Consider the following 22,903-nt stretch of genomic DNA (forward strand, 5'->3'; position numbering starts at 1 on the left):
CCTGGAGAGCTCCAAGGCCTCACAGCAACCTTGGGACTGCTTGATCTGTTACAGCCGATTGAGTCATTGGTAATCCATGGAAAGTCAGTATTTTTCATTGCTTTAGCTGAGTATTTGGGCCAAAGAGATTTTCTGGTTTAATTTTGAAATTACATTGAGCTGAAATATTCCTTGCATTTAGTTAAGCACTTCTAGTAATGTTCTGTCCCTGGGAAGCTGAAGTAACAATACTCTAAGGAGGTTATGTTGCAATTGATTTGGATGTGTTATGGTTTAATTTAATTTTTTATTCCTGTTTTCTGTCCCATGAGTACACCACAAGAAGTCTAAAGCTGTCTTTCAGTGAGGGATAGATGAACAGGAACATTTGTGTTTCTCACCACTTCCTCAGACAGTGGTAGCACTTATGGTTTGATGGTGGAAGTCTTCCATAACCTGAACAGAGTTTTCAGATATAGAGAATGTAGTAGAATTATGCTTATTTAGGATTTCTATATGTGGCTACACTTCCTAAAAGGTGATTCATATAGTATCAGTCAAAATAGTTCCAAAATAATACTTTCAATGTGATGTGGTTTTCTATGAAAATAATGTGGAGCTTCTCTGTTGATAAACAATCCATAGTTTATACCTTTTTTTAGCCTAGAAATTAGTTTGGTTAGGTTATAAGTTTTTCTGTTCCTTTTCATATCATGAGCCTACCATAAAACTGTAACTCACAATGCAGATTTTGGACCATCTGTCATCTCTGGAATATAATATCAGTGCTCTAAAAAAGCTTTTTCCCACATAAACATCCCCCTCTCTAGAGTCAGGAAAAGCAGCCCTTCCCATCGAATACCATTTCGTTTTCAAATTGCCAAACTTATTTGGCTTGGAAAAAAACAAAGCTCACAAAGCTGGAACCATAGTGTCAGTACAGGATAGGGAAAACACCGGGGCACACAGACCCTGAGCCCTGCCTTTAGGAACAGCGGAGCTGGGTGAAGATCTGACCCGGTGGTCACGCAACAGGAATGTTTTCTATTCTAAAATGCACGGGTTTTATTGCCCTCAGTATCACCCTTTGGTTGATTGATTGCTTCTTCCCAGCAGAGTGATGGAGCCGTGGGCTGTGCCAGCCCTGGGAGTGCGCTGGGGCCGTGGGCTGTTTTCTCCCGCGGTGCTGCTGAGCTGGAGCGCGGAGAGGAGGAGCAGCGGCAGCGCAAAAGCCTCTGGCGAAACCCTATCTCTGCCAGGCAGCTGCTCGGAGCCTCTTGGGGTGTGCCAGGCACAGTGTTCTTGTCACAGGTCCCACACCAGCCCCACATGCTCTCCACACAGACCCCTTTTCAAACATTGTCTGGGTGACGACGAATTCCTCTCTCTCTCTTCAGCGCTCTGGGCCCGACAGCTCTGATGGCAGCATGAAGTAGAACAGAGCAGCTTAGTAAACCTCCACCTGCAAGGAATTTGCTTCCTAAAATAGCTGCAGAGCTGTGGGGTATTTTTATAGCAGCTACACAGGCATTCTCTGTTCTGAAGGACGGGAAAGAGAACTTTCAAGTGTTGTCTTGAGTGTAAATTGATAGAATTCTGCCTGAGTTTGAGGAGAGTCTGGAACAGTAACCCTGAGAAGAGTTAAGTACCTGCCTAATCTTGAATGGACTTTAGTGTTATACTCAAGGGTACCCATGTAAACATAACCCTGTGAAGACCCTTCACTGCTGGTAGTTTTTCTAGGAATGTCAGGCTTTAGTAGGCATCACGTGCATTATCATAACAATCCCAATATTTAACAAGGCCTCTCCATCAGTAAGAGAGTTATTTTAGCATTTCTATCTTCTTATCACGGGAAGTGTGGAAAAGGGAACAGTGGGGACTGGTCTTGTTTAGACCAGTCTGAGTGCAGGATTTCAATGTGAACAAACGTAATAGTTCACAGAATCATTGAAGTTGAAAGATTCCTTCAAGATCATCCAGTCCAACTGCCAACCCCAGACAACCACAGTCATCCCTAAACCATCTCCCCAAGTGCCACATCCAGACACATCTTGAATACTTCCAGAGATGGTGACTCACCACCTCCTTGGGCAACTTATTCCAATGCCTTACCACTCTTCAAGTGATTTTTTTTTCTAATATCTAATCTGAACCTCCACCGGTGCCACTTAAGGCTTTTTTCTCTCTTCCTTTCACCTACAGACAGAAGAGACCAACCCCACCTTACTGCAACCTCCTGTCAGTTCTAAAGAGCAGCAAGGTCTCTTTGAGCCTCCCCTTTCTCCAGACTAAACAACCTGAGTTCCCTGAGCTGCTCCTCACAGGATATGTCTTCTAAGCCCTTCACCAGCTTTGTTGCACTTCTCTGGACATTCTCCAGCACCTCAGCGTCCTTTTAGAAGTGATGGGCTCAAAACTGAGCACAGCACTTGAGATGTGTCCTCACCAATGCCCAGCACAGGAGGACAATCACTTCCCTGGAATTGCTGGCCACACTGTTGCTGATAAAGGCCAGAATTCCATTTGCCTTCTTGGCCACCTGGGCACACTGCTGGCTCATTCCCAGCTGGTTGTCAACCAGGACCCCCAGGTCTCCTTCTGCTGAGCAGCCTCTCAAACCACCCTGCCCCCAAACGCGTGGGGTTATTGTGACCCGAGTGTAGTTGTGTGACAGCTCCAGGCTGGCCAAAGCCATTTTCTGCACCCATCCCCACTGCTGTGTTTCTTCACCTGTTTGTGCCTGGCCATCTGCCAGCTCCAGTGTGAGGAGGGCCCTGGCTGAGGAAAACAAAAAAGGGTCATGACAACTGCTGAGGAATATGTGCTGCTTTGGGAAGATGAAGGCTGCTTAAATTGGAAGCATCAAGGACAGTTCTTGACTTGCTGTTTCTGCTGGAAGGCCAGAAGCAGCCCTGCTCGGGCAGTGTCCCTGTGCCCTGCAGTTACGCCAGGAGGAGCGACTGGGTTTCAGCAGCCATTAGGTTTTATTAACCAAGATGAAGTTTCACTTTGCTTCTGTAGTAGCCTGGCTGAGAAGTGAGAGGTGGATCTGTATGGAAAGCAGAGCATCTTTGTGTTAGAGCTCTCTTGGGTGTGCCTTCTGCTCCCTTGGTGTGGGTGTGCATGTTCTTTGGAAGTGTGGACATGAGGACATGGTCTTAGCAGGCCAGAAGAGCTAAGGAGGTGCAGAGGAATGTTTCCCAAAGCAGAGGGATGTGCTGGGTGGCTGTGCCAGTGGAGCTTTGCCTGCAAAGGCAGTGCATGACTGGCTGAGTGACATGGGCACACCTGCAGGTTTGTCCTTGGGCACTGAAGCAGCCCTATAAGGATGTTTGATTCAAGTTGCCAGTGGAGTTTGAAGTGAGCCTGATCTCTCTCAGGGATATCAGGACCCAGCGCTTTCCTTCAGAGATATTTTTGTCATGAGTGTTCTCAGAGTGTATCAGGATGTCAGTCTGGCATGGTCAGGTATCCACATCTCTTGGGGCCCAAGGTGGGGATGGTGTCAGCTGTCACCCTGAGGGTGAGCAGGCACGTTCCTGACTTCCCTGGAGCCACCATTCTGCTGCACAGTGACTGCTGAGAATTTGCAGGAGCCACCTCCTAGGGAATATAGCCCAGAACCTCCTCTGCAGCTGGTGCTTCCTCCCCCCCAAGCCCCTTCTTGAATATCAGGCATTTGGCCTGTCCAGGGACTCAAATTAACCCTTTCCCTGACCTTGTGCACTGCTTATTTTCACATCCCTGACTGCTGGATTTCAACCAGGAACCTTCAGTGCAAAGGCAGTGCTGTTTATTTTTAATCTGTGGCACTGTGTGAACATTAATTAGGACTGATAATAAGGAACACAAACCTATTGGCACCCTTCTTGGTGGTATCGTTGAAGAATGCTGGCATGGTGACAGCTGAGCTTCTGTTCTCTGTGTAAGAAGCACACACTAGCCAGTGAACGTGTTGAGAAATTAGAAAATATCTCAATGATTCCTAAATGCATCCATCCCTGTGCACAGAAGTTGCTGTCTTGGCTGCTGTGTGCCCATGAAATGGGAACATTTGTTATTTATGGGCAAAATAAGGGCTGTTCTATTTGTGTTGTGATGGTACAATGTTTTAAGTGTTTGGGCAGCCCAAACACTGCTGGTGGCATGGTAACTAGAGGAGCAAAACTTGGAAGGCTTGGGATGTAGATAGCCCATGCTGGTATATTTGTAACAGCAGGTTACTACCCAGAAAATACGCCTGTGGTTAAAAGTGCTCAAGGGAGTGGATGTGCAGGCATTTCTGGAGGTAACCTGAGTCCTGGCAAGAACTCCTGAGAATCACTAAGAGCCTTTCCATTTATTTCAGTGGCTACTTTATGGAGCATGAGAGTTAATTTTGTGGGTAATTTCCTTTTCCATGAGGAAAGCAGCATCACCAAATCAGAACCCAGATGTCCTGTGGGACCCTCCTAAGTCATGGTTGCAGCTCTGAGGCTTTTCCCCAGACTGTAGTCTAGATTGTATCAGGAATACTGTCACATTTGGGATAGCCTGTGCTCTGTGATGGTCAGACCACTGTCAGCAGATCCAGAGGAGGAACAGAAGGATATAATAGCCAGGTCTGACTGTGGCTGTCCTAGTAAGTGGAGACAGAAGGAGCTTTGGTGATGATGCATCTGCTCCCCTGGAATAGGACAGGGTTTGTTAAAGAGGAGCCAACAGTTCAATTGCTTTACTATTCCCCTGACAATCAGGAAACCCCACAATATGGGAAGCTTCATCCTTTCCTGTGTCATTTAATGGTAAAATTCAACAATGAAACCCAAATCCCACATAATGTAATTATATTATTAAATGCAGTTCATCCATTGCACATAATATCTCCTGGTGGTACAGGGGGTTTCTCCCCTCCTTTTGCCTTTGTTCTCTTTATTGGGTTGAGCATCCCCTTACACTGCATCAGGAGGAGTAAATAACCTCAGTTATTTGTCTTTGTTGCAAAAGAAACAATTACAGCCCTTACAGTCCCTCTTATGGATCCTCCCCAGTGCACTTCCACTTTCCCTGTCCTTCTCTTTCCCCTCCTGCCTTCGTGTCTCCCTTTTGACAAAGAATGACCGGAAGCACATGTAATGATCTGGGCTGGGGATTGCTGTTGCTGAGATGCCTAATAGGATTATAGGATTTTCAGCATTAATCCTTATCCTATTCTTTAGGCAGACTAACCTTTTACTTAGATTTTTGCCTCCTGTTGCACAATTATTCGACTCTTCAGTGATTTCTTTACAGCTGCTGTTTTGTCCTTTTTCAAGGTGATTGTAAGTGGTGTAGACCTCCAGCACGGAGCAGTGGAAGAACTGTCAGGCTGTTGTGGTTATTTGTTTAGTGCTGCAAGTGAGCTTTTCCTAACTCACTGATGGATGTCACTACTTCCTCGTCTCTCTCCATACCCTGAGGATGTGTGCTTGCTTTAGCCCAGGCTGCAGAACGTTTCTGTAGCTTTAAATGTAGCAGCTATTCTACATCAAGCTCTGGGAGGTTTGATGATCAGGATATCTGCTTCTGCACAGAAGGTAAAAGGGCCAAGGCTTTCTTGGGTACACACCTCATTCAGAGAAGCTTGGAAAGATGGAAATGGGTGGGGAGTGGGTTGATGCTGGTTTCCTAAGGAAATGAGACTTAAGTTGTCTGTTTTTCCACTGCTGCAAAACTTTTGGATCTGCAAAGTGGTTGTGGCCAAAACAGATGGGTCAGAGAGGTCTCAAATAAAAATTTCCTACATTATTCCTAAGAATTAGCTGCTGGATAGGAGACTGCTTTATAGCACTGTCTGCCAGGAGATAAAAGCTGCAGTGCTGACTCCATAGGTAGGTCATTAATTTGGCTGGCCAGACAGACAGTGCCTGTAACACAGAAGGAGTCACAGCACATCTGAGTCCCAGCTCAGCTGGCAGCTGGGGGAGGGAACTGTGATTTTGGGCATGTGGGAAGAAAGCTGAAGGTCCTGTGATCTGGTTCAGAGAACATCAGAAGCCTGGCAGAAGAAGAATATAGAGATGAGGAGGACTGGGGAATGATGTGGTTGGAGTTGGGCTGCTGTCTCTCAGACTGGGGGCTGTTAGGATGGCTGCCAGGGAACAGCTTGTTTTGGAAACAGTGAACTGATGTGCAATGGGGCAGCAAGGAGCACAGGAGCTCCAGGGTGTGGCAGAATAAATGCAGGGACAGCAGAGGAAGAGGGTGGTGGCACTGCAGTCATTAAAGGAGAGAAGGACCAAGGTAGGATGTGATAAAAGAGCAAACCCACAGGGGTTAGGAACAATGTTTTTCAGGCATGGAAAGCAAAGATAAGTTACTTCAGCTTGTTAGGCTGGGAGTGGGGGTGATGGGGACAGGGGAGAGGGGTTTAAACACAGGTACATCCAGGTGGGGTAGAGACCACACAAAGCAGGTGGAAAGGAGACTTGGACAAAGAAAGACTTTATGGCTTTCAAGGGACAAAGGAGGGGCAAAGGGTCAGCCTCAGGTTTGTGTATAGCGTGCAGAAGGAGTGATTTGGCAACGTTCTGAGCATGGAGATGAAGGAAGGCAGGAATCAACAATAACTAATTACGCAGGAAGCTTGGATGAGGGGGAAGTGAGAATTATTGTCTTCAGCAGGGTAGAGGAACTGAGGGAAGAGATGGAGGATTGATGTGTGTGTTTGAATTAAATCAATTGTATTCAACCCTGATCCAAAGCCAAGTGAGGACAGTAACTTCAAGAGACTTTTTGGAATATCCCTATATGCAAATATTTGTCTTTAAAACCCTGAATATGCTTTACAGAAATGCCCGAACATCTTTTGTCTTCCATTTGTAGAGTGTACCCAGAGATTGTGACCCCAAGCCACTTAGTAAGCCACAGCAGTGACAAGACTGGCTTCCAACATTCCTTAAAACAATTTTCAGTCTGGTAAACCACAGCAGTAATAAATGTCCATATATGCCCACAACACACTGCAAGGCAAATCAGTGAAACTCTCAATCTCCAATTCAGGGAGATCACGTCACCTTATGAACTGTCCCTTGCTTTGCACATGCAAAATTATTGCAATTTCCTTCCCTCACAGGATTTTCTTTTCCAAGTATTTATTGTCTGCAACTAATTATTTTCTGGTATTCCTATAAACCATTTGCTTCTTTAGGATCCAGTGACTTTCTGTTACCAGCACAAACTGAGGAAGTGAATATCAATCATTCAGTGATTATTTGCAGGAAATAAAAGTGTGAGATAGCAGCCAGCTTAGGCCAAGAAGGAAGAACAGCATTGCAGTGCATTTTATAAGGAGAGCCAAAAATATTTTTCATGTGCTCAGCTGTTATTTTCTGAGTATTGTTGCTTTCTTCCTTTTGTGAGCTCTTCCTTCTTTGGATTAGGCCCTGCTCCCACTGAACTTGGAATATTTGTTATAAGCCTCAGCAAGAGCAGGATCAAGCCATTGTGTGTGTGTTCATCCTTGCCTTAACCCATGCTGGTGTTTGGTGGAATACTGCAAGGGACAAAAACGCTTTTGGTTTCCCAGGATCTTTCTGAGTGTTTGTATCTGATCCTTGCAGATAGCACAAGCCCCTCTGAGTAAAACAGGTTTGGAGCTGACTGCTACCAGCAAAGCTTTTTGAAACCAGTCTGAAGCCTCTGTAAAGTGTTGAATCTCCTCGCTGAGTAGCTGCTTTTTTGAAGTCTGCATTGTGCTTCAGGTTCTGCTAAGCCATGCTACAGTGAGCATGATGAATAGCAGGCAAATTGCCTTTGGTCACTGCTTTGGAAATCAAGATGTGTGCTGGCTCACCCCATTCTTTCACAAATACCTTCCTGAGCTCCGGGAAGTAGGATGGTGCACCACATCCCAGAGTGTTAATTTTTAATGTCTTATGCACGTAATGGACTTGACTGTAATTACCAGTCCCTCAGCACACAGTCACTGCTGGCAGGGTGGAAAAAGATGACTGTGGGTCCATGTGGCTCCACAATTAGGGATTGAAACATTGATCATTTTCATTCCCAGGAGCAGAGGAAACAGTTGTATGAATTTAAAGCATAAGCTTCATGGGAAAGATGGGTAGTTGCAAGCCAATAAACATTACCCTGCAATCTATTAAATTTAGACTTTGCAGCATCATCCTCCTGCTTTGAATAAAAGTGACTGAAACCTGGGCAGGGCAAAGTGGTTTCGACAAGCCTATGCTTATGTCCAGAATAATCCAAGTGAATAAGCATGTAGGCAGTGATGCAGAGAGAACCTAGTATAAAAAATTCTCCATGTTTTTTTCTCAGTAGTGCTATTTTTAACTTACAGATCCTTGTTTCTTTCTTACATGAAATCTTGAAGCTGACAGCATCCCTTTCAGACTTGAAAATGAAAGGAAGCTGTCTGAAAGAGCAGCAGAACTGGGATTTTTAGGCCTGATCATGTTGGCATATCTTGGTGGGCAGATTCCTCCTCCTCCTCCTCCTTTCATGTGCCCAAATTGTCTTTACTGAACAGTGCAAAGTTCTTCTCTATACCAGGTAGGATAAGGCACCCAAACCCTTGCACCAGTAGAACCTGGATCCTGCTTTATCATCGGCCTGCTTTTCAGAGTACTGAATAGAGGTGGAAGGGATTTTAGACAAATAATTCTCTCTCTGAAAGCAATACTCCCATATTCCTGGTGTTGCAGTAGATTGTTTCAAGATCAGATTTTTAATTTCCTTTTGAAAGTGTGGTGGTGGCCTTTTTTTTTGTTTGGTTTGGTTATTTTGTTTTGTGTGTAACTCATAAGGTACAGCTTTGGAAAGCATGCAAAAGGAAAAACAGCCTGAATCTCTGCTCTTCATTCAAGTCACTGGCAATAGCTGCTCTGAATTCAGTGATGCAAAATCCCTCCTGTGCTGTACTTAGTGCACTCGAGCTTAAATCAAATCCTAACACTTTTTACCAGTGGAAAACCCACATTTAAAACACAGGGGAAAAAATCTTTCCCTGTGACAGGAAATCAATTTAATCTGTTTATTGTTTGTTTGTTTTTTCTAGGCTTATATTTGGCACACTTTACCCTGCATATTATTCTTACAAAGCCGTGAAATCAAAGGACATCAAAGAATATGTGAGTAATGAGCTTTGTGGCTGTGCTGGGGGGTTGTTTTCTAAGATTGCTCCTCACCACATTGGAAAGGTGTTGTCTGTATTCTGGGAAAGCTCATAAAGCAGTGCAAGGAGCAGACTGGCCTGAAGGTGGATTGGTTGGTTGCTGGACAGAAATGAGCCTTGGGTTTGTGCTCCTGGCTCAGTGTAGAGCTGATGTGCTCCATGACAAATGCATGCTGCTCCTCTGGTGGTGAGATAAATACAGCTGACTTAAAAGGCGTTTGGCATCCAGGGCTTTGTGTGCTCTTTGTTTCTGAAGAGCAGCATAAATCAAAGCCTTTTCAAAAAGCCTTGAAGCTTTAACTGCTCATTCAAAACAAGGATAAGAGGAGGCAACTAGAAGTGCATATGACTGAATCCTCAGACAGAAACATCCTTCCTTGCAGACCGACCTATTTCCAGGCAGGTCTGGCAGCTGGGTGTGCTCTCTTTTTTCTTTTTGCTGAAAAAATCTTCCCTGGGCCCTGGTTTCTAAAGGCATATGGGGCCATCAGGGAAAGTGAAATGGGGGAGAATCAAAAGCACTTGGATGCTGTTGGGGTCCTGTAGGATTTGTAGTGCTCTTCACAACCTGAGCTCTTTTAACTTCATTGAACCCAGCTCAGCCTCCAGATCTTGACTCTTCAAGCCTCTCAAAATCCCAGGGATAACAAGCCCATTTTCTCATCTGGATAACAGCATACATGTCTATCCCATTAAATCTTTAATGCAAACTCAATCTGGAACTCACTGTGGCTGCTAAGAGTTTTGTTTATAATTTTCCTCCTTCAGGAAATGGTTTTGGGTATTTTGAAAATCGTAAGTGTTACAGAACACAGCAGATAAAGGTAAAATGTCTCTGCAGCTGTGTTTCTCAGGGCCTCTTTTCTTGAAAATGCTGAAGATGTGCACAAGCATCTCTGAGCAGTGTCTGCCACTGATACTTAATGTTTCCATAGTCCCTTTCTGGAAGGTATTTTGTTGAAGGGTCCAATTCCTGTTGGGAATTTAATTGTAAAAGAGGAACTCACATCAGACACTTGTGGTTGTGATGCAAATGTGAGAAGAGCTGATCTAAGACTTGGTCTGCCCTTACAATTGATTTAACTTTAATGTAGCAGTTGTGGCAATGTATCCATTAAGGCCTGATTGAAAAAAAAAAAAGTAAATGAAGTAATAATTTACACTGACGCAGGAGGAACCTTCTCTTATTAATCAAAACTTATATCACTCTAATTTTATTCTGCCTGGTAATAGTATTTTTGATGAATGTTTTAGGCTGATCCAAGCCCATCCACACCAGGTCTTGGTTTGTGTTTAAAAGTTTTGCTGGCAGTAATGTCTGAGTGAGAGAACCATGTTGGCACTGAGGCTCTGAGGAGTCACAATTACATAAGAAGTCTGGCAGAAGCTGCTCTAGGAAGATGATGCTCTCAGGCATTTGGCAGTGCCATTATTGTTGTAACACTGCATATAGATATAAATATGCACATAAATATACATCCCAGGAGAGCAGTTATGTAGCAGAGTGACAGGTGCTCAGGGAATAATTCCAGTACCTACAGGGAGATGGAGACTATCAGTACTGTCCCCACTGTATTGGGGAGAAGATGGGGATATCATTTCCAAGCTGGTGAGATCCAGATTTATTGATGCCTCCATCTTCCATTCCCCAGAGCAGCACCTGGTGTAGGTATCCCTCTTGTGCTGTCTTCCCTCCAGCCTTTCCTTAGCCTATTGCAATTGTACCAGCCTTAGCTAACAAGGTCCAATTCTCTAATTCATGGATTTTCATGGATTTTCATGGGATTTACTTCCTTAAGCTTTCTAACATTCCAGCAAAGCTGCTTAGGGATCTCCATTTTCAAATACACCTAATTAAACAACTGTTGTCACTTAAATTAACAACCTTTGTCTCACCATCTTTTTCCACCCTAAGAAGGACCAATGCTACATACTTCAGAATAGTTGAGCTGTGCTTTTAGATGCCATTTAGCACTCAGTGACAAAAATTTCCAAATTCCTGAATTACTTGAGGTGCTACAGTTTATCTAACCAAGTCACCATCCCCAAAGACTCTCTTGCTGTCACCCCAATGAAAACCATCATCCTGACAGTGGAGTTTCTCTAGTTGAACAGAAACAGCGCAGCACATGCTCTCACTACCAGTGTGAGGTAAAACATTCCCCCCTAAGCCCAAGGCAAGGGATTTAAACTATTGCCCTTGCCCTTGTCACCGCACTGGGTGTGGGTGGGAGCAGGCACAGCCACTCCAGGGCTGCCCACTGAGTCAGTAAGTTGTGGTGAGTCGATTGTGCTCCTGAGCCCTGAATTATGGGATGGGCAGTTACCTCTTTATCTTTTGCTGGCTGTAGGTATTATGTAAGTAATTACATTTTGTCTTAACTGGAGTTTGGCCAACAACCTCGTATTAACATTTGCTATTAACATGAGCCAAGTGAGATTTTGAGTGCCCTGTGATAGGGCTGTCATGATCTACAGGCCAGTGGAGTTTCTGGAAGGATAGAGACTTCTTTTCCTGAGACCAGTCCTCAAGGCCACAGTCACCTTCCCAAGGGCTGTAAATCTGACACGTGTTATGTGCTGAAGTGGGGCAAACTGGCACCTTCAAGTCCACAGTAATTGCTAAATACACAGTGGGGAGGGTAAGGGGGTGAGAATTTCTTTTCCTGTGAGAGTCATTCTGTGCACTTGTGCCTGTAAGAGATAGTTTGAGACTGTTTTTGTTTACCAGGTCAAATGGATGATGTACTGGATCATATTCGCGCTCTTCACGACAGCAGAGACATTCACGGATATCTTTCTTTGCTGGTAAGCACCAGAGGGGAGAGAGGCTCTTTGGCAGGAGATGAAAAGAAAATGGAAATGTTTACAAGGGGAAAAAATGGCACACAAGTGTGCATTGACTCCTGTGCAGGGGTTCAGCAGCTTCAAGTGCATAGAGGGTTTTTGTCTGCAGGAGACATGCTTCCTTTCTCAGTGCTGTCACAGAGAAAAGAAAGAAGTGGAAAGGCTCAGTGGTATCTCATTAGTGGGAAATCATTACTGGAGTCTCTAGCCCTGCCTGTCAGAGAGGCTCAGCTGACTGCCCAGTTGGATGCTGCAGAGGTCATCACATAAATAACAGTTGATTTAGCTACAGGCTGAGTTTAGACTTGCCTGCCTGTATCCTACAGTAAATACACAGACTGTGGATCAGGTGCAAACAGCCCTGCAGCACAAGACTTTGTAGGTTGCTGTGTGGGTGGTTGTTCCTGGGTTGTTTTGCCTGGCACATTCTTGGTTGGGCTGGGTTTCTGGTTTGATGGAGGACAGTGACCTTCAACACTGCTGTGGCCCTCTGGTGCCAGTGGAAGGATTCCTGGTGACCTCTGTCAGGATGAGAGTACATAAATGCCCATTCATCAGATCCAGGTCTTTCTGGATGCTCAGGTTTGAAACTGTTTGTTGCTTGGTTGCCCTTTATAGTAAGGGCTTTCTATCAGAAACCAGAGAGATCAGCAGACTTTAGATGAAAATGTAACTGTAGTGCATGGCCCTTACAGCCTATTCCTGCACAGCACTGCCTGCCTTGAGGGAGTCCTCCAGATGAAGGAAATCAGGAGGACTTGGCAACATGTCAGATCTGTTGAAAAGGAGATGGAAGACATTAATGTCCATCTAATTTGCGTGCAGATGTACCTTTCCTGTGTTCATCTGGAGCTTTGTGGTTTTTTTGGAGGATGAATTATGTGAGTCTGCAAAGAGGAATGGCAGAGGGCTCATCCAGCCTGTGAAATCAAGTGTGCTGTAGAGATCCTCAGTGAGGTGGGAGATCAACCTGGCACATCCATGCTCAGAGTAGAGCATTGCAGAGGCCCAGGGTGTCAGATCTGGGTGCTGGCCGGCCCAGCTGGCTCAGTGACAGCACTGTGTGACACAGCAGGAGCCTGTCTGGGTCCAGCTGGGCTGGTCCGCAGCAGTCACAGGTCTCTGCACTGCTCTTGCTTGCAAAGAGTTACTATTGTTCCTCACACTGCTGGCAGCAATATGCCTGCCCACATGAAGATGCTGCTGGGTGGCCAGTCTTGAGCTCTGGGCTCTGTCCTACAGAAAAGAGTCTGGATAATTTAATCTCAGGATGTCCCTGGCTGCTTGTTACAGCTAAAGCATGTCCTGTTGTTAATGTCCTCCCTATTTTGCAGCCCTACCTGAAAGTCTGTGGGTCTGCACCTTTATGTTTCTTGGACAACAGAGGTTCTTGTATTTCAGTTTTAGTCATATAAGTGTTAGCTGAAAAGCTGAGAGGCAGGGAGATGGAAAATGCATAAATACATATCAATGAAATATTAGTTTGTTGTCTGGTCTTTGCTTTCTCACAATGGCTGGGGATACTGTGAGGACAGCACCTGTGATCTCTGCATGTAGAAAGCTCCTCTTATCACATGTCAGAGTCTCTTTCAGACTGTTAAATAATGGTCCTGATAACCAAGGACCATTTCACCCACATGTTGTTGAGATGTGCTCAAAACTGAGTCAATACACTTTAATCCTTAGATTTTTTTGGTAAGCAAAAGCTGCATTGAACTAGGCTGGCAAATCCCTACCTATGCTGAGCATCTGTAATTAAGGGCAGTGGTTAAACTCGGAGCAGACAGTAACCCTCTTTTTCTTCTAGGTTTCCATTCTACTATGAACTCAAAATAGCTTTTGTAGCTTGGCTGCTGTCTCCATACACAAAAGGCTCCAGCCTCCTGTACAGGAAATTTGTTCATCCAACTCTGTCTTCAAAAGAAAAGGTAATCACAGGTGCCTGGGTCGTCTCTGGGTGGAACAGAACTAGGGTGTGTTTATTCCAGTCCCTCTATCATTCATTTTCATTGAATGATTGGGAGCTGCTGATTCTCTTCCTCTATCATTTGATCCCTTCTTTTTGGTTGGTGTTTTTGTTCTTTGTGGTTGTTGTGTTTTTAAGTACTGGCATCTGTTCAGTGCACTCACACTTATTAACTCATTTTGGTGCAGTTGAGAAAGTGGGAGGGAGGGGGATAAAAATACCTCCTGGGCTGCTTTGCATGGACTGGCTGATTATAGCTGGAGCGCTCTGTTGTGGCTGGATATAACAAATAGAGAAACTCGGTCTGGCAGCCAGGACTCCTCAACTTTGTTCTGCCTAAAACATTGTACAGCAATGAGACAAACAGCCCAGGCAGTCTAAAATGGGCTTAGCAAGCACATGCCTGGCTGTGTAGTGTGGTAAAAAAAGGCATGTAACATGTTGAGGTCCTAGATTAAAAAATGTCTTGCCCAAATTAAAGATGCTAATTTTGGGAGGGGGACATTACAACTTGGGTATCATTTGCCTGTCTGGGAGATTCCTGTGGCTGTGAATGGGACACTGTCAGGCAGATCCATTTGGCTCATGAGAATAAATGGACCAAGAACAGCTATTGTGACATACCAACATGAAAACTGCTGAGTGAGTAACTGTTTCCTACACTGGCAACTTGGAAATGAAGTTTAGCCCTCCCTTTAGCCACAGGCAGTGAAGGAGCAGTTGGATCTCAGTCCTGTCCAAGAAGGACAGTGGGAATCAGTCCCTTGTCTCTGCTTCCCTTTGTTTGTGTTTCTCCAAGTAGGGCTCGTGCATTTTGAGTTATCACCTCGTACCTATGGGGAATAGGGAGAGCAGCCAGCAGCTCCTCACAGCCTCCAGGCCCTACCAACCCAGCACATCCACCAGCTGAGAACTAGAAGTCATTGCTACCATTATCATCCAGACCCCAGTGTCCTGAGGGAGGGAGAATAAGGGCAGCAACCTCCCTAACTGTTTCACTGTATATTGAGCAGCATCAAAGTCCAGAAGCTCTGGGCCTACCAATTCCATGGGCATCTGAAGCTGGGCACTGCTTTGATGTGCAGAGATAGCCCAGATATTTCTGAGGCCACCTGTCCTGGACACAGGGCAGTGCAGCTTCAGCTGCCCAGTGTCATCATATGAGTATTTTTAACTATGAGGCAATCCCATTTGTCTTTGAAGTGTATGGTTTGCAAATGGCTATCAGTCCGTGTTGCTCAGGCAGATTTCTCTTGCTTCCAGGACCCAAACTTTGGGTCCCAGTCTTCCATTTGTAGAATAAAGAGTTCCCCAATCCTGCTGTGGGAGTTACTGCCTCCCAGCAAACTTTTCCTCTTTGCAGATGTTGGATGTGAACTTCTTTCCAGCCACAGTGAGGACATGGAGGACATCTACCTCCATAGAGTGTGACCTGGCTCTGCCAAGAGTTTGAGGCTGAGACAAGCCTGAACTTGTCCTTCTTGTGCTTTTTTAATTGTTTGTTTTGTGTTCTGCCCTGGCAGGAGATCGATGACTGCCTCATCCAGGCAAAAGACCGGAGCTACGATGCCCTCGTGCACTTCGGGAAGCGGGGGCTGAACGTTGCAGCCACGGCAGCCGTCATGGCAGCTTCAAAGGTAAAGGTGCAGCTCAGGGTGGGCTCTCATTAACATCTCCTCTGCATCCACTGCCAGCAGCAGCCCCAGTGTGGAGGGGGAGAGATGGTGGGGGTAGGGGGTTCTCTCATTATTTTGTATAGTCACCTATAATTTTGTGTAGTGACAGGAAAGAAGATGAAGTTCATGAAGGCTAAAAGTTCTTCTGCAAGGCATCCATGTAACATAACTGGTGTAAAATTCTCTGCTTGGATGCTATATAAAAGTGAGTGGGAAGTGCCATTAGCTGCTTTTGGAGGATGAGTAGATACTGGATGAGGGGTCTCATCTGAAGGGGTGTATCCTATATTCTCTTCCTGGCTTAGAGCCAAACCCAGAAAATAGCTGTTATCTGTTGTTCCTTTTCTTCCATAAAAGCTGCAGGGACTTGATAACTGCATTTTGATGTCCTGCCCTCTGGCCATGGGCTTAGAGTTGATGTGCACAGTGTGTTTTGGGGGTGAGACTTGGCTACCATGCCTGTTGCAAAAGGTTAGTTAGAAACATATGGACAAGGAGGGTACTGGTAGTAGGAACATGAGAATGGGAGTTGAAGGAAGTTGTTTTCCACTGCCAAATGCTTTTCCTATGACCTAAGGCACATCACTTGAGTATGTCTTGGCCTTACTTCCTGCAAAAATGCAAAATGCATCCTTGGGAGGCCAAATACCATAAAGCTTATAAAGCCTGTTGAAAGCAAGGTATTACAGAAGGGGAGAGCCCAAAGGGTGTGCCATGCTCATGGGATCACAAGGATATGCTAAACCCAAAAATTGTCTCCTTTTTCCCTGCCTAGCATTGTGCAGATTATATTGTCGGGCCTGTCTTCTCCTGAGCTGTTGTTTTTCAGTGGGGAGACTCTTCTAACCCAGGGACTGTGAGATAAACCAAATTTGGACTGAAACCTGAGATAAATGTGGAGCTAGGGCAGTGCTGTGTATCGTATGCTCAATGAAATAACGTTTTTGTGATGCCTCCAGGACACTTAACACTTTTGCTGCTGCCATGTAAGCCCGAAGAAGTCACACTGGGGACATAAATAGGCTCTAGGAATGCCAGTTTTGCAGCACTGCCTTTGCTCTGAGCCCCTTCCTACAAGGTGCTGCAGACTGTCTGTGCTAGAGCTGTTTTTAGGACACAGTGAGAAACTATGTGTGAATCCCAAAGGAATTCTGGCTCCTGTCTAGGTAGCTCCTGAATATGAGAAGCTCAACAGTAACCCAAACCCGCAGTGCCAACCTGTTCCTCCATCAGGACTGCAACAGTGTCTGCATCAGCTGTTCAGCTGGAATGAACAGCCAGCACCACAGTTTCACTTTCCACCGTTCCACTTTTCTGCTGCTTTTCTTAAGACTCTCTCTGCCTTAAAATGTGGCTCCAGTGGCAATGGGGAAGAGAGGGAAGAGTCTCCATGGTACAAGGAAGCTGTTGTTTTTCATAGTTGATGAAACTCCCCATTCAGTGGTGGAAGAAAACAACTCTGTGACTCGTGTGGAATTATTGTACTGCACATCTGCCAACACAACTTGAGAGAGAGCTGTTAAGATATTGCAACCTGTAAATGGGCCAGAAGAGTCTTACTTGCACACTACTTTGGGGAGGGGAAAATGATTTGTTAATAAGATTGAGAGGTTATTGAATACATTGATTGATTGATTTTTGCAACAAAGCAAGGACTGTTCAGGTATTTCCTTCAGCCTTGACATTTAAATTACTCTGAATGTATGAGGAAAAAATAGGACCCCTGGCTTCCTTCACTGTTTTGGCCTGTGGCCTCCAGCAAGTTGCTTGTTTCTGTGTGCCTAAGGGTGCAGATCCAACAGAGCGTGTGAGCCAATCTGACAGCTCTCCTCCTCCTCCCAAATGGGGTAGTGCTCCAGCTCCCAGGGTGCACCAGCATTTTGGACCTCCTCAGGTTATCTCTAATCTATCAGAAAGGTAATCCTGAAAGAAAAATAAAGGGGTATGTCCTTTTCAGCCCACAATCTTATCTTGAGTGGCTGAGCCAGCATAAGGAAAGGGATTGAACTGCATTGTGAGGAGCACGGCCAGAGGAAAGGAAAGCAAGATCATCCCTTCCTGATCTTGAGAAGCAGACAGATTAGCTGTGCTGCCCATGGAAGTACACCCCAATCTGTTCCCAGTGTAATATCCAGGGATGGTTAAAGCAGCTTCTGTCCCTTGCCCTTCTGAGACGGAATGTGCCGCTGTTCTGGCAGGGAGGGCAGCCTGGTGTGAGTTGCAGCCTGGTGTGCTCCAGTGCAGGCGTGCTGAGCTGGGCTTCCTCAGGTATCCAGGATGGGATTGGGCGGGTGTGGCTGTGTCTCCATGTAGCTGTCCCTGCTGAGGAGCGAGTTGTTTCCCAGAGAGGAGTGGTACACCAGGCAGGGGTGGGAGCTGTTTCTCTTGCCCTGGTTTTCAGCTGCTGTCAACTACGTGTCAACGCCCTTCCTTGCTCACTTGAGAAGGTATAACTGAGCCAGATTATCCTGCCTGAGAGATGTTTAAATGATTAATTATCTGGAAAACACTTTGAGCAGGCAGATGCCAGACCAGACTGCAGTGAGGTCCTTAGGGGGAAGTTTCCTAGGAAGGAGGAAAGAGAATACTATTTCTGAGGCTTATTATGGCTTTCCCAATGCCAAGATTTAAGAGTATCCAGCTAGTCTGTGATAAGCGTTGAGTGTAGAAAGGAAAGTGATTTCATTTGGTTTCAGCCTTTAAAGGATTGTGTTACAATTGGAACCTATAGAGATGATGATTTATTCAGTAGCACTGAGCTCCTGCAGCTTCCATGGAAAACATGGCTTTTACCAGCAAGTGAATGTGAGGATTATTTACTGCTTCACTTGGATTACTGGTGAGGAAAAGATGCTTTTGTGTGCAGAAATGGACCTTCAGGCTTTGCAAATCAACTTCACATAGTGACAATACACAGTGAGCTGCTGGGCTGGAAAGGACTCTGTACAGATCTGTTTTCAGTAAATTAGCTGAAATCTAAAGGCTCCTATACCTGAGAGAGAACATGTCTCATGCTGTGCCTAGCCCTGTCCTCTCCTTTCTGTCTGAGCTGTCATCCATCACGGTCTTTTGTCTTTCATGATAAGATCTTTGGGCAAGGCCCATCTTTTAATTCTTTTCATCCATCATATTTTTTATCCATTCTTTTTGTCCACCATATTTTTAATCCATCCTGTTTATCCACCATCTTTTTTTCATGCAGCACAATGCCTCTGCCTCTCTGATTACCACTGGTGTGTGACAGGGTGGTGCTTATATATTTACTGCAGGCTAAGATGCTGCAAGCTATGCACAGCCACACCTTCCTTACCTCTGATCCCTTGTCCCTTTCCTTTTTTAAATTTTAAATACCCTATGGTTTCAGCTAGCCAACTGCAGGCTTGTCCTTCCCCCTCCTCCTGCTCCCTGCCCCTGCTCTGTTCTGTTTTGAAGCCACAGTTGTGCTAATGCTGGCACAAACCTGTGCCAGTTCATTTTACAGGCTGAGGAGCTGTCAGTGTCCCAAGCACCCTGGGTCTGCCCAGCTGGCTCACTTGGGTGTTTTCTCTCTCTCTGGAGAGTCTATTTTTGATGCTCACTAGGCAAACAGAATGTTGGATATCTGGTTTATTTCCCCTGTTAGGTGCTCAACACAGATCTTTTCTCTGCCCCTAGCAGCTCACATCCCCCACCAAGGAGCATAATCTCATTTGGGGCTCTAATCCTGTCCTCATCACTTGGTGATTCTGTCACATGTGGTCACTTCAAGTGGGTCAGTCCTAAGTGGTAGGATTAAATGACCAGGCAGTAAATCCTGCTGCTCTTTGTGGGTTTTCAGTTAGTTCCAGCTAATTCAGCCATTTCCATTCCCGAAGAGCCCTGACCACCACCATCTTTCCAGCCCACCTTGGTGGAGAGAAAACAAGCTTGCATTTGGGTCACAGCAGGAGGCAGCAGCAGCAGCAGGGCTGTTACAGCCCCAGCCATGGGGCTGCTGCAAGGCCCTGGCCAGGCAGTGCCAGGCAGTGCATCCATCACATGGATCCCGGGCATAAGTGGGCTTTTCAGGGCCACCACGCAGGTTTCAGTGTAAGCAGCTGGGACACAAGTGACTGCAGCAAGGACAGGCTCCAGTGGCTTGGAAGCAGCACCAACCTTCTCCAGCACACTTTTATCTACTCCCTTCTGTCACCACTCCTGGCACTTATCTTTCACCTGTCACCCTGAGCCTGCTACCACCTGGTGCTTGCCATGTCCCCAGTCCCCAGCTCCTCTATCCCTGCTTGCTTTCCCAGAAGCCTGCCCAGCCCTGCCATTTCCCCCTGTCTTTCTACAACCCACACATCACCAGTTTTACACTCCCCCAGCTGTCTCTCTTTCAAGCTGCTGAGTTTCCCAGATCCTGTTTGGATGTATCCTTTTTTGTCGTAATACGACACGAAAAGACGACACGGACACTGCTGCTCTTCAGGTGAACAAAAAAGAGGGACCTTTATTTTCTGACTCTAACATTTATAGTTTTCTAAAAGTGACAGTGGATTGGAGGGTGACAGTGCCACCTCTCCAATGACACTGGACAGACTAAGAGTCTATCAATTCTCTCCTCCTCCATGAAAGAATGCAAAACATAAGTTGTTTATAGAACTGTGTGTGAGAAAGTTTGTTACAAGAATACAAACATCAGAAGGCTTAGCAAGGTCTTAGAAAATCAGGGTGACACTTTTTCCCCAGCCTGAACAAACCAACTCTGCCAAACAGACCCACTTCTTTCCCCACCTGGAGACAAACCCTGCTCCCAACCACTTAACCATCCCCAAGCTGCAGCCTCAACGCTGCTTTTCAAAGGAGATTTGGAGAAAACATCCCACTGCCAACAGATCAGTGTAGTCCAGAGGTTTCTGACACTGAACCTTCCCCTGCCTTTCTCCTGCCCTTCTGCAGGTGAGGTGGCAGAGCAGCCGGTGCTGTGGCCCATTGCGTGCCCGCTTTTACACAGGGGAGTGGGGCACAGCGGGGTGCTGGCAGTGAGTGCTGAGCCTTGGCAGGAGAAGATAAAAGAGGTGCAGGGAGCAGGCACACATGACTGGTGTCAGTGAAAAGCCCGTTTGTGCCTAATAAGTCTGAGGAAGAGTCCGGGAGCCTGTCACGCGCGGGGAATGCGGCTCGCGGGAGCAGCCGTCACTGCGCGCATCGCTCAGAGGAGCAGGCACGCAGACAGGCAGGAGGGCTCAGGGTGAGCATCCACCTGCTGAACGAATGCAGGGCAGCCTCAGCAGTTCCCAAACCACCTGTCTGGGCTGGCATTTCCATTCCGTTCATTTCGATTTCCACCCTTGGGCTCACCTTCCCCTGGAGGGTTATAGCTTCATTACCTTAAGGCCCTTCAGCCCAAGAAATTTATCAGGAAGTTTCTCAGTGCATTTGCTGATTTTTAAACCAGGACACTGGGAGGGAAATGCTGGTGATGATTTAGGCTTTATCCTCTTTGGACAAACAGCATCCTTTAATTAATTTCTAGTATCCAGCTGGTGTAGCCAGTGCAATTGCCTGAAAATCAATATTTAGATCCCTTATTTAATGTGTGATTTTGCACGTATTTACTGTGGAAACTGGGAGAAAAATACTTGTGTGGGAGAGACATGCTGCCTTTTGTGACATAACAGTGGAGAACTGCACTTCTGCTTGGATTGGGAGAGGGAGGCAGGGGTGGGGAGCATCCTTTCCCTTAAGATGCTTGATAAAGCCTCTTTGTAATGATTAGATCCCAGTGCTCAGAGGGAGAGTGCTCCTTTGCTGAGCCAACATATGGGAGCACAGTTCTGACCAATCTCCTTAGCACCACATCTGTGATGGCCACATCATGTGCCCTCAGCAGTAACATGGCCTAGAGCTGCAGAGGTCAGGAGTGATTCAGAGTTCACAGTGTGAGAAGCCTTTGGGGACACTTTGCTGTTCTCTCAGAGGAGCTGAGCTTGTTGCTTTTGAAAGTAGTTTCTTTCAAAGGATCTCCATTTGGGATCCAAAATCAAAGATCTTGGAGCAATTTTACGCCAATAGAGAGGAACAACAAATGGCTTTCTTAAAATATATGGTAGTGTGCCACTGATTGCAGTACTTTGTGAAGTATCCTTGTCACGTGTGATGCATCTTTTATTCAGAAGTCTTTAAGAATCTGTTTTTCACAAATCCATAGGATCCCAATGCTGTTTGAGTTACAATCCAGATAAGTTTTTCCAGTTTCTCTTTCATGGCTGTTTGGCTGGTGTCTCCAACAAGCAAACAACACTCACTGAATGCACAGGACAGCAGAACCAAAAAATAAATTTATACAGAGAGACTAGTGTGGGAGAAACAATAACAAAGAGTTCCCTGGAGAGGAAATTAACTGCACAAACAAAAAAAGGGTGGATGAAATGATGTTTCCACCATCAACATTAACGTCAGCTGGTTTCCCTTTGAGTCTTTATTACTGTATGACATTTCCAAACAGGCAGCTCTTCCAGACTAGGCATGGCACGCAGGCCCTGGCCATAAATAAGGATATTGCTTGTAGGATGTTTGTGTTCATATGGTGGCAGAAGCAATTTACTCCTTCACTCATGCCTGGGAGACCATAAAGCTGATGGTTCTGCTCAGGGCCTGCCTGCAGCCAGGCATGAGGAAGCTTCTGTGTGCAAACTCCTGCTCAGTGCCATGAGCAATTCCCCACTGTCACCCTACTGCTCAGGAGAACTGTCAGTCACCAGGGCTAAAATGACTGCCACGTGTCCCTCACATAATCCTGTGCCTAAATTAGTCACTAGGCCTGACACTAGGGGTTTCTCTAGTGGGAAGCATCAATCAAGTGCAAGGAGTGGAGTAGCAGCCCATTGTGTTTGTAATTTGGTTTACTCTTTAAAAACACGTGTTAGGTGACACCTTGTCAGCTGGGGTTATGGAGTGGTTTCTCCATCTCTCTGGGGAAGCTGAGGAAGGGAGGACCTATGTTCAGAGGTGTAGTCCATGGGTGGGTGTCCCTGCTTTTTATGTGTGTGTGAGTCTCTGCACATGGTGCCCAGTGTCATGCTCATGTCTCACCTCGATTACTTATGCTTCAAATAGATCTTATTCTCAAAGCTTTTATGTGTGTTGCCACAATGGCTCTCTCTTTTCCCTTTGCTAGGTCTCTCAGCTACTCCATTTACACTTGTATTGGGACCAGAAAAAAGGGCAGGTAATCTGCTGAGTGCTTTTACTAACCCCTAACTAATGTCTGCTCCCTGTTAGACTAGTTGTTAGACTAGTTGTTAGACTAGTTTG

General features: G+C 45.8%; 1 protein-coding gene across 8 annotated transcripts in view; it reads left to right on the forward strand.

Moving 5' to 3' along the window:
• REEP1 (receptor accessory protein 1) overlaps nucleotides 1-22,903 on the forward strand; it is a 64,589-nt gene that overhangs the window by 17,070 nt on the left and 24,616 nt on the right. For 6 of the 8 annotated variants that reach the window (XR_005256735.1, XR_005256736.1, XM_038135258.1 and 3 more), the window contains 5 exons: nucleotides 9,020-9,092; nucleotides 11,868-11,944; nucleotides 13,791-13,911; nucleotides 15,473-15,586; nucleotides 22,767-22,817. Coding sequence is in view for 6 of the 8 variants with exons in the window: in XM_038135256.1 (XP_037991184.1) it covers nucleotides 9,020-9,092; nucleotides 11,868-11,944; nucleotides 13,791-13,911; nucleotides 15,473-15,586; nucleotides 22,767-22,817 (436 nt within the window). In the remaining 2 variants the exon portion in view is untranslated. The remainder of the gene's footprint in view (nucleotides 1-9,019; nucleotides 9,093-11,867; nucleotides 11,945-13,790; nucleotides 13,912-15,472; nucleotides 15,587-22,766; nucleotides 22,818-22,903) is intronic. The other 2 variants (XM_038135255.1, XM_038135259.1) reach the window with 1 other exon arrangement.

The sequence above is a fragment of the Motacilla alba genome, chromosome 4, assembly GCF_015832195.1.
Source record: "Motacilla alba alba isolate MOTALB_02 chromosome 4, Motacilla_alba_V1.0_pri, whole genome shotgun sequence".
Lineage (NCBI taxonomy): Eukaryota > Metazoa > Chordata > Aves > Passeriformes > Motacillidae > Motacilla > Motacilla alba.